General features: G+C 36.5%; 1 protein-coding gene across 5 annotated transcripts in view; it reads right to left on the reverse strand.

Moving 5' to 3' along the window:
* Positions 1–14,375, reverse strand: part of SPAG9 (sperm associated antigen 9) — a 95,199-nt gene that overhangs the window by 22,435 nt on the left and 58,389 nt on the right. For all 5 annotated transcript variants that reach the window (XM_084863388.1, XM_084863389.1, XM_084863392.1 and 2 more), the window contains 9 exons: positions 13,511–13,632; positions 7,613–7,670; positions 6,659–6,811; positions 5,880–5,931; positions 4,711–4,841; positions 3,899–3,955; positions 2,682–2,855; positions 827–956; positions 119–208 (listed from right to left, as the gene is read on the reverse strand). In XM_084863388.1, coding sequence (XP_084719514.1) covers positions 119–208; positions 827–956; positions 2,682–2,855; positions 3,899–3,955; positions 4,711–4,841; positions 5,880–5,931; positions 6,659–6,811; positions 7,613–7,670; positions 13,511–13,632 — 967 coding nt within the window. The remainder of the gene's footprint in view (positions 1–118; positions 209–826; positions 957–2,681; positions 2,856–3,898; positions 3,956–4,710; positions 4,842–5,879; positions 5,932–6,658; positions 6,812–7,612; positions 7,671–13,510; positions 13,633–14,375) is intronic.

The raw sequence follows: 14,375 nt of genomic DNA on the forward strand, positions 1-14,375 counted from the left end.
AGTCTAAAATTACAAAATAAAAAATCTGATCACCAAAAGTAGGATTTAACAATTTTGTTTAGAAAAAAAAAATCCACCCAGATTTTAAGTAGCTCCTTTAAATTCAAAATTTATTTACCTTCATTGATGTGTCTTTTTCATCTAGAGGCCTGAGGCAGACAGGCACAGGTAAATTTTTCATCTTATTTTCCCCTTGACCATTGGTTACCTAATAATTTGGGAGGGAAGAGAAAGACACGTGAATTAGCCTTATAATTCTTATTTGAAAGACAAAAAAAAAATTAAGTGGCAATTAGGCAAAATAAATAAGATGCTATGAAATATCAGAAGACAGACTGATTCACGTATGTGGGGGATGGAGGGAGAGTGTGTGTGTGTGTGTGTGTGTGTGTGTGTGTGTGTGTGTATGAGCATGTGCTGAGTTTTTGGGGGAATAGGCAATATGGAGTAGACAGGTAAAGTTCCTGAACACCTGAACTGAGTTTTAAGTCAAGTGTTTGAAAGGCTCCATGCCAATGGCTTCTTAAAACGTTTAAACAATAGATGCTATTTTTCAAAAAATAAAATCTTCAAATATTAAAACACAGCTGGGTACGTAAGTTCATGCACTTGGCCACCTCTGTTGACCTGTCTCCCTCCTTAGACTCAGAAACATTTCTTTTGAGCTCTAGGGTGGAAAACAGCCTGGAAACCACTACCTCCAACACTTCTCTCAATGGATGCCAAGTGCACACAGTTTGAAATGAGCGGGTTCGGGGTGTGGTTTTCGGTTCTTTCGTGTCCCCGGCATTTCCCACTAGATGCCCTTACGCCGCTCCCACGTTACCTGTTTGTACTTCTGAGGCAGGCTCCAGCCGAAAGCCTGCACTCTTCCATCCTCCTTCTGAACGTGTGCCTTCACCTGACGATACTGCTCTCTCTTTTGTTCTCTGCGTGAGGCTAAACTAGCTTCAGTTCTAAAAGGAAAGGACATTCCTTTTAAAGTTAAGTGATTATATACAGCTCTCTTGCTAAAAAGAGTAAAAATAACAATACAAAATTTACATGATTTCAGATTGGTTTACTTCAGACTAAGATTTCTCCTTAAAAAGTGTTATACCATAGCTGGTTTTTTCAAGTTATGCAGTGAAAAAATTGTCCAAGTTTAACAGGTTAGTAAGCAGCCTACCGTGTTTCCCCGAAAATAAGACATCCTCCTAAAATAAGACCTAGTGCATGGAAAAATAAGACATCCCCTGAAAATAAGATCTAGCACATCTTTGGGAGAAAAAAATAATATAAGATACTGTCTTATTTTTGGAGAAACGGGGTATTATATTGAACTAGTGGCCCGGTGTACAAAATTCATGCATGGGGGGAGGGGGTTCTCCCTCAGCCCAGCCTGCACCTTCTCCCATCAGGGACCTGTCGGGGGATGTCTGACTGCCAGGTTAGTCCTGATCTCGGGGATTGGGCCTAAATCAGCAGTTGGACATCCCTCTCACAACCTGGGACCACTGGCTCCTAACTGCTCATTTGTCTGCCTGCCTGATTACTGCTAAATGCCCCCCCGCCAGCCTGATCACCCCTAACCACCTCTGCCTGCAGGCCTAATTACCCCTAACTGCCCCCCCCCCCCCCATGCTGGCCTGGTGGTTCCCCAACTGATTTCCCACACCCACGGACTTGATCACCCCCAATTGCACCCCCCTGCTGGCCTGGTCTCCCTTCACTGCCCTCCTCTGCTGGCCTGGTCACCCTTCACTGCCCCTCTCTGCTGGCCTGGCTGCCGCCAACTGCCCCCCTGCTGGCCTAGTTGCCCCATGCAGCCTTTTGTTCAGTGGTTACTGTGAGGGTGTCCTGACCAATTTGCATATTACCCTTTTATTAGTATAGATCATTATTTCTGTCAGGTTTCAGATTTTAGCTATATGAAAGGAAAGATTCTTAAATATTTTTGCTTCCTCATTTTTTTGGTTCATTCAACAAATATATACTGAGAATTTTCTAATGCAGGAAATGTGCTAGATAGGAGTGACTCAAGACCAATAAATCAATATCTTCTTAGGAAGATAACAGGTTAACTTCTGGATTCCATTTACTTGTTCCAGAGGACAAATATGCAAACTGACTTGGTAAGCTTAGAGCTGTGCAGTAAAATACCATGAAAATAATTTATCTTTCTCTGGGCCACTTTAATTTTTGTGAGGAGACTTGCTTGGTTTCTTATAATTAACAAATCTCCCTGTGTATCAGACACTTTACAGATACTACAACCTATATAATTTAATCCTAACATGTCTGAGATAGGTTACCATAGTCATTTCACTGGCAGCGAAACTGGGGCACTAAGAGGTTCGTGTACCAAGTTCACGTACACCTAATGAGAAGCAGAGTCAGGCTGAAAAACCAAGTCCTTCTGACACTAAAGGAAAGTAATATAAGCCTTTAGCATTTCAGTTAGTATTTATCAATGCTGTCATACCAGAAAAAGGAGACATTAAAAATTTCCTTCTCTTTATGAAAACAGACGTAATATTCCTAAAGTGTATTGACTATAAATAACTTACTTACAATAGCCAAGTTTCAGACAAAGTTTATATATAGATTTATCTAAAACTTTACAGCTGAGTGTTAAGTGGTGAGAATATCAGAACTGTTGACTTATTGAGGGCATAACCACTAGTCTGGAAAATACTTACTCTTCACTAAGGAAGTCAAAGGCTTTGGACTTATCCCCAGGGAGCTGAGATAAGGTGCTGCTTCTTTTCTTGACAGAAGGAGTAACGTGAGAGGTGGGTGCGTTATACTTCAGATTAACAGGTGGTTCGGGTTTCTTAGTAGTGTTACTTGAGGAGCTAAAAAGTCGGCTAAAACTAAAAAGAAAAAAGTGAGTATGTGTATGTCTATATATGTATTACATGTATTGTAAAAAAACGATCCATCATTTCCACAAATTCCAGAGTGCCTTTACAAGGCAATGAGTTAAAAACTAGCAAAAAAAAAATGTGGTCACACAGTGCAGCCTTAGCAGTAACTCACAGCCAAATGCAGACATTCAGGAAAGAGAAACTATGCTGAGCCTGGCAGATCCCTGCTCTTTAATTAGCAATTCCCATAATGAAAGGAAGCCGCTCTGAAATACCAGGAACTGCTCATAATAAAGACATAAAAGAAGATGGCCCCTTTAGCCAGCTCCGGCTTGGTGCCACGTGAGAGTGGCTGTTAAAGAGGAAGGTTGTGGCATCATAGCTTAAACAGAAGCCAGTAACCAGTTCTAAAAACAGTCGCAATAAAGACTAGAACATACATTACCATTTTAAACACACATTTTCTTATCACACAACTTAAATAACTATTTTGACACCCACTCAGAAAGACCAATAGTTCTATTAAATAGGAGATTCACCAAAAAGGGTTAAGTATTAAGCTCACTAAACACACAGTACTTCTAGCATGAACATAATTCAAGTCCAAAACCAACATACACTACTCAAACCCCACAAACTCTTAATTTCTAATCTTCGCTTTGCAAAGTTTTGTACAATCACACAACCAGTGAAGCACCAGTGAAGCAGCCATTTATTAATGGAGATCCAGGTAATTATCCACTCTGAATAGTTCTGTTATTGAATTTAACTTAGCAGAGGATTCCATCAAATGCATAACCAAAATGATGTGGCTTACGACAGCAATATTTTTGTCCTCAAGAACAGCCTTACCGAGGTGGCACACTACATATCAAAAAGAAAAAGTCCAGTTTAGCTACATATCCCAAATTTAAGAAATGTAGGCAGAAAGGAAGGGAAGGAGGAACGGAGGAAGGGAGGAGATACCAAATCATTCTTGAAAATAAATTTTGACTGTAATCTTGTCTCAAAGTGCTATCTAATATATTTATGTGTTTTTAGATACTTACAACTGCCAGATGCTTGACCTTTTTTTTTCCTGCATGGCTGGATTTTCTCTTGATGCTCTACATTAAAAAAAAGAGAAAAGAATGTGTTATCAGTAAAGTGTTCTAGCTGTCTAAGAACAAGGACCAAAGAACTACTAAATGCATGATATAATCATAGGACAATAAAAGTTGGAGACAAGAAAATATGTTCATAGACTTTAAAAGAACGTGTATGTGTGTACTATTACTGGTAAATCTGATGTAATAGTCCAAACTCTAAAATGTGGGCAAATTAGGGGATGACTACAACTTTTCATGAGCTCCTCCTAAATTAAAGGAATACTGTAACTGCTAATCTGACCATTAGATGGCAGCATTAGAGGTGAGATTTAAGATCCAACTGACAAAGACATCAATAGAAGTCGAAAAGGGAAATAAAATTCAACAAGACCATTTTACAGGGAGACACTGAGTAAAAATGACCGTTTCTTATTGGCATAAGAAATGCTTGTATTTCCTGACATTACTGCAAAAGTAGTGTCAATTTCTATATTCTCCCGAGAAATGAACCATTCCTAAGAAATAACAATTGTGTGTAAGAGGTTAGGAACATTCTCCAAGAGCCCTTTACTGGCCCAAGAGACGCCCATTTTAATCACATGCTGTTGCCAATTCCAAGTGTTACTTTTGAAAGTTTCTCCTAGTAAAGAGAGCAAGGGGCTTGGATCCCCAAAGGAAGAGTTCTTAATTCTGAATGAAGGAATTTCTAGGAAAAGCTAAAAACAAACAAAAAACAAAACTAGAAAAACACCAGAGATACTTCTCATACAAACCGAATCATCTCTGTCCATCGAACGGCTTCCTGGAGCTCCATCAGCCTCTCTTTATACTGGTTTCTCTCCATGAGAACTCGGGCCATCTCTACTCTAGTAAACCGCTTCCTCTGGGCGGTGGGAATGTCACTCTGGAACGAAAGAAAGACTACGGGTCACTCAGAGCCTGTACCTGTTTTGGTATTACCTCAGACATAAGGAAATCTTCAAGCTTTTAAACATTCCTTAATTTCTAATCTAATGGATCACTTAAAATGACCTTATAAAAATAAAACCAATAAAGAGATATAAATAATTACTTATTAACAAAAAAAAGTAGACAATTTCCAAATATAAATACGGATGTTTGAACATAAAAGAAACAAAAAATAGTGTATTTTAAATTCTAACCAAAAAAGTTAATTGTTGGCCCTGGCTGGGTAGCTCAGTTGGTTAGCATTGGTTGGGTTCATAATGTTAATTATAATGTTAAGTTACTATCCATAACTTATTTATGTTACACATATATTTTATGTATCAAATATTGTATTAAAAAAAACAAATAAGAGATTGAAGGGGCACCAACTAATTATTCTGCCCAGGACACCCATATAGCTCAAGTCTGAAGCTCAAGTAGCAAGCACCTGTTACAGGAATGATAAAATAGCTACCAACAGATAGCCTAGTATGCTAATATTGGGAAGAAGCTCATATTTATATTTTCGTATTGAGATATGTTGATGACATTTTGGGCTAGGGACCTAGTATTAAATGCTAGATTTCATTTTGTCCCCTCATCATTTACCACCCCCATCTCCACCCACTCTCTTCCCTTCATCTTTTTAATGTTTAATGCTATTAAACAATATTTATTATTAATTTTTCATATTTCTAAGTGAAAATTTGTAGCCAAACAAAACCAAAGACTCAAAATGTCCCTGTGGGTCCATGAGCCTCAACATGCAGGTCAGAGCAGAGAGCTGCAGGGGGAGGAGAAGCACGTCACATGCAGCTCTAGGACTGTATATGGACACCGCGTGGGAGCAGAAGCTACCCAACTCCTGACCACAGACATGCCTTCTGGCTTTTTTTAAAACTCTTTATAATACTCTATCCAAAGTTTAATTAGTAAGACTTCCCGCCAATACAAAACTGTGATAAGAAAAAAAGCCCCCAAAATGTAAACCTACATCATCGTCATCTTTTGCTTTTTGCCTTGCATCTTCAGCTTCTGCACGAGCTCTGGCAGGAAAACACAAAACATGTTATGTGAGTTGAGTTCACCTTTTTAAAGATGAAAGAGTAGGCAACAAATTTTAACCACCACTAAATGATTATTTTTTGTTTCCAAACAGCGTCTTTATTTAGCTGCCTTTATTTAGGACAACATGACTAGAGCACTGTGGGGGGGGGGGGGGGGGGGGTGTTGTGGAGAGGGAAATTACGTATTAAAAAAGGTGGGGTGAGCCGAAACCGGTTTGGCTCAATGGATAGAGCGTCGGCTTGGGGACTGAAAGGTCCCGGGTTCGATTCCGGTCAAGGGCATGTACCTTGGTTGCGGGCACATCCCCAGTAGGGGGTGTGCAAGAGGCAGCTGATCGATGACTCTCTCTCATCGATGTTTCTAACTCTCTATCTCTCTCCCTTCCTCTCTGTACAAAATCAATAAAATATATTTAAAAAAAAAGGTGGGGTGAAAGCAAAGGATGTTTCTAATTTCCTTATTAGCAATGTTTGAATAGTTGTTTTAACTTTTTTTCACATCGTGACAAATACAAAAACGCTAATATTCAGTAAGTGGGGGGCCTGCCCACAGCAGAGGCACTCAGTTGGCGCCTGAGCCTCCCAGGCAGCGCCTGGTCCTTCCTGGTTTGAGAAGGTGATGGCATCGGACTCAGGCTATCCTTACAACGGGTGGAGGCTCACTGGCTAAGACTGTTAGGTTTAGAGTAACACAGAGAAAACTTACTTCCTCAGCTCTTCCTCCAGTTCTTTGTTCTTTTCCTCCAGCTTCAATTTGGCTTGTTTCACAGCCTCCAACTCCCCTTGCAGCACATCTTTCTCACAGGTCAGCTCATCCACTTTTGCTATCAAATCATTCTTCACCACATTCAAAGCATTTCTGAGAAACACATTTCAAGTGCATCGTTACAAATAAATATTCTTCCCATCCTTCAGCTTATTCTTTTGCAGACTGAAGTATACACAATTGTAGAGCTGAATAACTGAGTACTTCAAAGGCATTCTACCTGATGTCGTTTGTGGATAAATGTAGCATCCATAAGAGTATTGTTGTTAATAAGTTCTGAAGATATTACCTAGTCAATAAAGTAAAATTAATTCTTATATCTACCTTTAATAATTAATGAGAAAAAAGTATGCACTAGAAAAAAAAAATCTGCGATCTATTTTCCTTTTGGCTTCAGTGGGCGTAGGAGTTCGTTATATATTCCGTCTGTTTTGGATATACACAAATGTTCCAACGTTGCTGACACAACAAATTAACAATGTAGCCCGATGTTTTTCACATGACTCAGGACCCACCCCACTAAACAAGACGCCAATGTGCTTGAGGGCCTAAGACCCACAGACTGTACCTGAGAACCTACAACTATAGTGGAAACTCAAAATAGGTGAGCTGGGTATAGAGCAAAACATTTCTGCAGAAATATTAACAGGAAGCCTGGATAAACTGCATAGTGGAAAAATAAAAATCTCTGCAAACAAACTGAGCTACGAAAACTACCTATCCGTGAAATTAGGTTCCATGACGTGTGTGTATACACACAAACCCATACACAGAGGAGAATAAGATGGGGTAGTAAGACTGCATTAGTGCTATGTTAAAATGGAGAAATGTCATTGCCTTAGACAAGAACAAAATTCAACATCTTTCCCTTATTAAAATTCTATATATACTTACTTGGTTTCCAACAGTTGTGTATTTTCTAATATAAGATTCTCAACTTCACGACCCATTCCTAGGCAAAAAAAAAAAAAAAAAAAAAAAAAAAAAAAAAAAAAAAAAAAAAAAGGATAAAAACTTTGAAAATAAATTTATCAAAAATTATGTAACTATAAGCTATCGTTCCAAATTTTGTAAATTTTATCTTTAGTAATCTCATTTTGCCTATAATTTATATTGATATATCTACTTGAGTGTATTATAAAATTATAATTTTCCATTACAAAATAATGCTAAAGACTTTGCTAGTTAATTCTTTATAAACATTAGTCTGTATTTTCTCAAAATATTTCAAAAGGATCAAGACTCTTCTGCCAAACATTACAAAATGTAGCAGCATTTGGGGGGAGAAAAAGGAATAGCATTAACATGGATCAGAAGTCTTTTCCAAATCATAGGCTGGTATTTTAGGCTTTTGCTGAAAAATTAGACCTTATTCATAGAGAACAGGAAGAAACAAGGCCAAAGAAAGACGAAACCCCAATGCAGATGAAACCTTACCAAAGAAATTATGTTCTTAAAGCCCATGCATTCCATGTAAAGCAAAAACAAAGAACAAGAAACGTTTTGTATAAGAAACAACATGAAAATAGACGGTTATATGTAAAGTTTTATGCATGATATGAAAACCATCTGGAATCACAATGCCATGATTTAATGCATAATGATGTGCAAAAGAACAGAAATTACAATGACTTCCTTCATTCATAAGGATGCTCAGATAGTAGGTTAGAACTAAAAATAAATGCTTTACCAATTCTGTTACATAATAAAATTGAGTATAATTAGATTGAAAACCTCAGATCAATAATATACGTTTGCTTCAAAGTGTTAATGTTAATGAGAACGTTCAGTTGTCACTTTACAGAACCGTGTTTAGTAATTTGGTGAGTCCTCTAAGTAGGCAGGTAGAGAGCACTCAATGCAAGATCCAATGTAGTTATCTTTAAGAAGAAGAAAACTAATTTATTACTCATAAGAAACAGAAGAAATAAAAGAACACAGTAGGGAATGTATCTCAAAGTCACAAAAACAAACAAATTAAAAAAGCAAAGAAAAACCCAAACTCAGTGCTTACTTACCCTAAGCTAACGTTAGAAAATTATATACAATGGGAGAAGCAATACTCATAACACAGCCAAAGAGGAAGAAAATATATCTAAAGAAAACTATGTAAAAGAGTTAACATGTCCCTTTTTTTTTTTTTAAGGTAATACTTCAAATGACTTAAAGATAATTTAATATAAAACCAACCTCGCAATGCTAAAAATTCAATGTTTATATATGGACTCATATTTTGTCCATATTATAATTATCTCAAATATTCTCAAAGACCAAAATACTACCACCATGAAGAATTAAATATCAAAAATAGTGTTTAATTATCTATGTATTTTCCAAAAACTGAAAATAAAGAAAACCTAAAAAAGTTTCTACATTCCAATCCAAAATGAATTTTGGCAAGATATGTGAAAATATTTAAACACTAATATTAACTTTTCAATAAATCTATAGAGTCAGGAGAAATAAAGTTTAGACTTATTTTAAGAAGTTTATATAATGACCTTGTTTGCTATAAACTCTCAAGCCTACAGGGAGATAAGCATAAAAGCTGAAATTATGTGTAGGGCACAAAAAATAGCTGAGCAGAAAAAAAATGATGAGAAAGCATTAAATGAGAACAGCAGCCAAGAACACCTTGCTTAAAAAGCAGTACATTAAAGTATTTAAAAGCATACACACCAGAATATTCTCCTGGGTAAGCAGCCCAAGAGAAAAATGAAAGAGAACTTCAATTAGATTGTTTTTCAGAAAGCAAGATCTCCACTCATTTACTTCAAAATGAGAGGAGACAATAAAATTGAAAAGATGTGTAGAAACCATTGACAAAACACAATAAAGTATAAATATTATAAATATGAAAAATCAAATTATGTATTATATGGGAATCAAGTCCTATAAGGTAGGCCCTAAAGTTTACACATTCCTAATGAAGAATTCTCTTAAAATCTAGTGTATAAATTTAATATAACATCAAAAAAATTGTTCAAGATTTTTATTTTGAAATATATAAATAAACAGTAACTCATAACCAAAAGAAAAATTTAACTCGAAGTGGTTCCATTTCTATTCAAGACTTCAACCAAGCATAAACTTAGGTCTAGGCATATTTGGAAACCTTACCTACTAAAACAAGCAAAAAAACTCCCTGGTAGTTTTCAAAATCACAGACACCTCATTTGATTTTACCTTTGAGTCTCAGGTTGAGTCCATAAATGGGTTTCCAGTTTATCTATTAACCTCTTGAGAAAGTGCACACAATTTTATCCAGTTCTGTACAGGCATTTCCCCAAAAGTACACTGATTTCTTCAGGAAAAGAGTTTTAACTCCAAAAGATGAAGACTCACAGAGTCAGACATGAAACTAAACTGTTAAACATTTAGGAATGCATTCACTTAGCTGCTGTGCAATGTAGGGAAGACTCGACAATGAGCAAAAGACACAGCTGTCTTGGCCACATTGAGCTCATTGTCTACTCAAGAAGAAAGGTACCAGGTACATAAAAAAATTCACAGTAAAATATGAAGAGTGGCATAAAAAATAAAACGCAGTGCTATGAAAATATATTTCAAATTAAATTAAGTATTTAGTTTAAAACATTAAACAACTCTCTCTATATATATATATATAGTTGTTTAATATATATTATATATATATAATTTCAGTGAGGACTAAGATTTAACATAGGATCAAGGTAGAATTCCTAGGGAGGATGTTCCATTTAAGCAGAGCCCAAATAGAGGCAGATAACAGTTGTGTGTTTTTTAAAGAAAGGAAACAATTATTTGCGATTGGTTGTAAGATAGGGAGAGATCTAGAATGGAGACCTGAGTGGATGGTGAGGTGGCTCATTCACTGAGTTAGTACAAGTTGGTACAAGAAGAGCCTTGGGGACAGGACAATAAAGATGATGATGAACTGGGCTGTAGGCATATCAAGTGTAAAGCTCTACAAATCACCTCTGAACAGTCTATGGGCGGTTTGAAAGTAACAGTCTGGGCTCTACAGAAAGATCTTAGATGGAGATGAAAACTTTGGAACAATCAGCCATGAAAGTCAAGAAACAACAGCAATGGGACTTCCCAAACAAAGCAGTAGCCTGGGGCAGGCATACTGGCGGCTGAAAGATGGGCAGAGAAGGAGGGCCTGCAGAGAAGATTGAAGAGAGCGCAGGGCAGCCTGCTATTCCAGAAAGCCAGCAAAGACAGTTTTAAAGACAAATGCTGTATGAGAAGTCATGTGAAATAACGGAGAAGGAACCATTGGACACAGCAAACAAGAGGCTGTCTAGGGCAAGGCAAGGCAAGGGTGGGGAGAAAACCATTCAGACTGCAGCTGACTGAGATGCAAGTGGGACTTCTGCTAAAAGCAGCCACACTTCTAAGAAGCCTTTTTTGTTCACTGATGTAGCATGGCATCCAGAGCTGTCCCAAGCACATAGCAGACACTTCACTGATATCGCTGTATAAAAGTGTGACTAGAAATGGGAGAAGAGTCAGTGGCAGTGGTGGTAGCAACTAAAGCTAGAGAGTCAGAGGAGGGCAGTGTTTTTATCTTTAATAGTCAAGAACTGAACATGTTTCAATAATAGCATAAAGAAGTTAGTAAAGACGGAGAAGTAGAAAATACAGAAAATCCCAAAAGAAGGATGTATGAATGTGTAATTTCCAAGTTCTAGAGGGTGGCTATGGGAAATACGTGACTACAGTGAATGGAGAAACAGGTCAATAAAAATAAAGTCAGGGGATGAGATACCAATCAAGATAAAGGACAAAACGTGAGGGATGGTTCTCTCTTTTAAATTATTAAAATCAGAAAAAAAGTAAATTAAGCACATATATGATTACAAAAAACTTTATAGCTTAAAACTAGAGAGTTTTATAATAATAGGGTAACTAGACAAATGAATAATGAGTTATATAAATGGGCCATGTACTCACTTAACCCTGGGCCATTAACGAACCTTGGGAAACCATTTTTGTTAGTTTAGCTTTATTCCATTTAGCGAGTACTAGGCCTCAGTAGCTGTCACTGAACTGCACAGAAGAGAAGCCATGAACAAATATGTGCCTTGGAAATTTTATTTATCATTATTGATCAAAAAGTGTTCGTGTAGGCACAAGTTGCTACACTTATGATAATATTTTTATTTTTTATTTTATTTTATTAATATATTTTATTGAGTTTTTACAGAGAGGAAGAGAAGGATAGAGAGTTAGAAACATCAATGAGAGAGAAACATAAATCAGCTGCCTCTTGCACACCCCCTACTGGGGATGTGCCCGCAACCAAGGTACATGCCCTTGACCGGAATAGAACCTGGGACCTTTCAATCCACAGGCCGATGCTCTATCCAATGAGCCAAACCAGTTTCGGCTTATGATAATATTTTTAAATCTCCTAATCTGAAGCTTTCTAGAAATATACCAATATCTGCAAAAGAGAGAAGATAGTTTATGGACTATTTCTCCTTTTTGAAGTGGAAAGGAAGCCCCAGTGTCAGGATTTTGCTTTTAATCTATTTATTATGTTTTAATTATCTGACTTAAAGATGAAAGCTTTCAGAAAATATTTGATTTAAAAGACCACAATTATTTCTAAGTATTACGCAGCTTCTTAACTCTTAAAACAATTTTTAAAAAAAGTTCTCATTCTAGTTAAATTCAATGGGGCAGCAGAAGGACATTTTTGGTATGATTTTTATGATTCTGGTAGTCATTACATAAATCTATGCATTTGTCAAAACTAAAAATATTCACCAAAAAGAATGAAATTTACTCTATATAAATTTGAATATAAATTTAAACATTCCAAAATTCTTTCTAGCATTTTTTACACCTTGAATTTTGCCAAGGAATCAGTTTCTTAAACCAATCAAATCTTAAAGAACTTTTCATGCATAATTCAATGTTAACTAAAATTAAACCATAAATTTAAATGTAAAAATGGAGTATTCTTTATGAATTAATCCTTTAGTCCTCCCTTGAGAAATGCAAACTCGTTCAATTACTCCCGTTATTTTCCTTGGATTTTAACAGTGGGAGTCTATGTCTAACACAGAACACTTTTATTTTTATACTTTCAATCTCTCTTACTAGATAGACTGAGAGCTCTGTTTATACAGAACTTATGTTTCCTTCAGAAAATACTTCCAACTCTCAAGGATATAACTGGTAATCAATAATTTAACACAGAGGCATAGATGTTTAATACTATGAGATTTTCAATTTCTGTCAGGTTTGAAGATATACACCAAAACTACTTCACATGGGTTATAATCATGTAATTATTACTGGAAGGGACTTTAAAGATCACCTAGAGCAGGAGTTGGCAAACTTTTCTGTACACGGCCAGATGGTGAATGTTTTAGGCGTTTAAGCCATATGATCTTGGTTGCAGACTACTTAGGTCCCCTATTGTAATGCAAAGGCAACTACAGACAATGAATAAACAAATGAGTGTGAAGGTGTTCCAAGAAAACTTTCTTCATACACATAGGTGAGCTGGATTTGGCCAACCCCTGAAACGGAATCCAACCTTCTCCTTTAATACCCAAAGAAACTAAGCCCCAGAGTGGCTGATCTATTTGGCAAAGGTCACCAATAAATAGTGAAAGAGCCAAAATGCATTATATTCTTTTTCAAACCAGGTGTTCTTCAATGACAAATTCTAAAATGATTACATTTCCCATAGAGCTGAAACAGAAATCTCAGAAAAATCAAGTGTTAAAATTTCTTACTATAAAAAATATATTTTAAAAACAATATGCTACTTCTTCAGATAAGCCATCATACCTAGTAAATCTGCTCCTTCGTCCACATCTCCGATTAGGCCTGAGCCAGCTGAAGACAGTTCTTCAAAGAGCGATTCCGTGTTGCGATCAAAAGCTTTGTTCTCTATGCCTTTGGTGGGAGTGCTATGCAATAAAAACAACAAAACCAAATCAACAAACACCAGAAGGACTTTAATAGTCTAAATGAATACAATAGGCTAAGTTACATAGGATTTTTTTTTTTTTACATCTATAATTTATAAATAATACAAAATGTGATTTTTAAAAAACATTTCTTGCCTGGCTGGTATGGCCCAGTGGTTGAGCATCGACCCATGTACCAAGAGGTTGTTGGATTGTTACCTGGTCATGGCACATGCCCAGGTTTCAGGCTACATCCCCAGTAGGGGGTGTGAAGGAAGCAGCTGATTGATGATTCTCATCAATGTTTTCCTCTCTCCCTTACTCTCTGAAGTCAAAAAAAAAAAAAAATATTTTAAAAGCAAACAGCATAACATTATGTATAATGTAACTCTTTTTTGCAGGAGTGGAGGGAAGAGGGGATATACATGTATGTTTATACATTGATGTTATAGTAATAGGAAAACAAATTTTTGCAGAATTTCCAATTAAATATGATGAACTGAAAATAGTCATTTATCACCTGAACATAGTCATTTAATTCAAAAATCAATTAAAATGACAAGAAAGGAACTAAAAGACCCCACAAGGACATAAGGAATAAAAAAAGTAATTAGGGCAGATGAAATGTGAACAAAATTCTGTAAGATGGAAAACAGACTGGCAAAGAGTAGAAAATGACTTAACTGATAAGAGAAAGCTAACACCTAAGCCAATGGGGTTAGGGAGGGAGTCAGTATGCTGCC

Source organism: Pipistrellus hanaki (assembly GCF_964339955.1).
Source record: "Pipistrellus hanaki genome assembly, chromosome: 16".
Classification (NCBI taxonomy): Eukaryota; Metazoa; Chordata; class Mammalia; order Chiroptera; family Vespertilionidae; genus Pipistrellus; species Pipistrellus hanaki.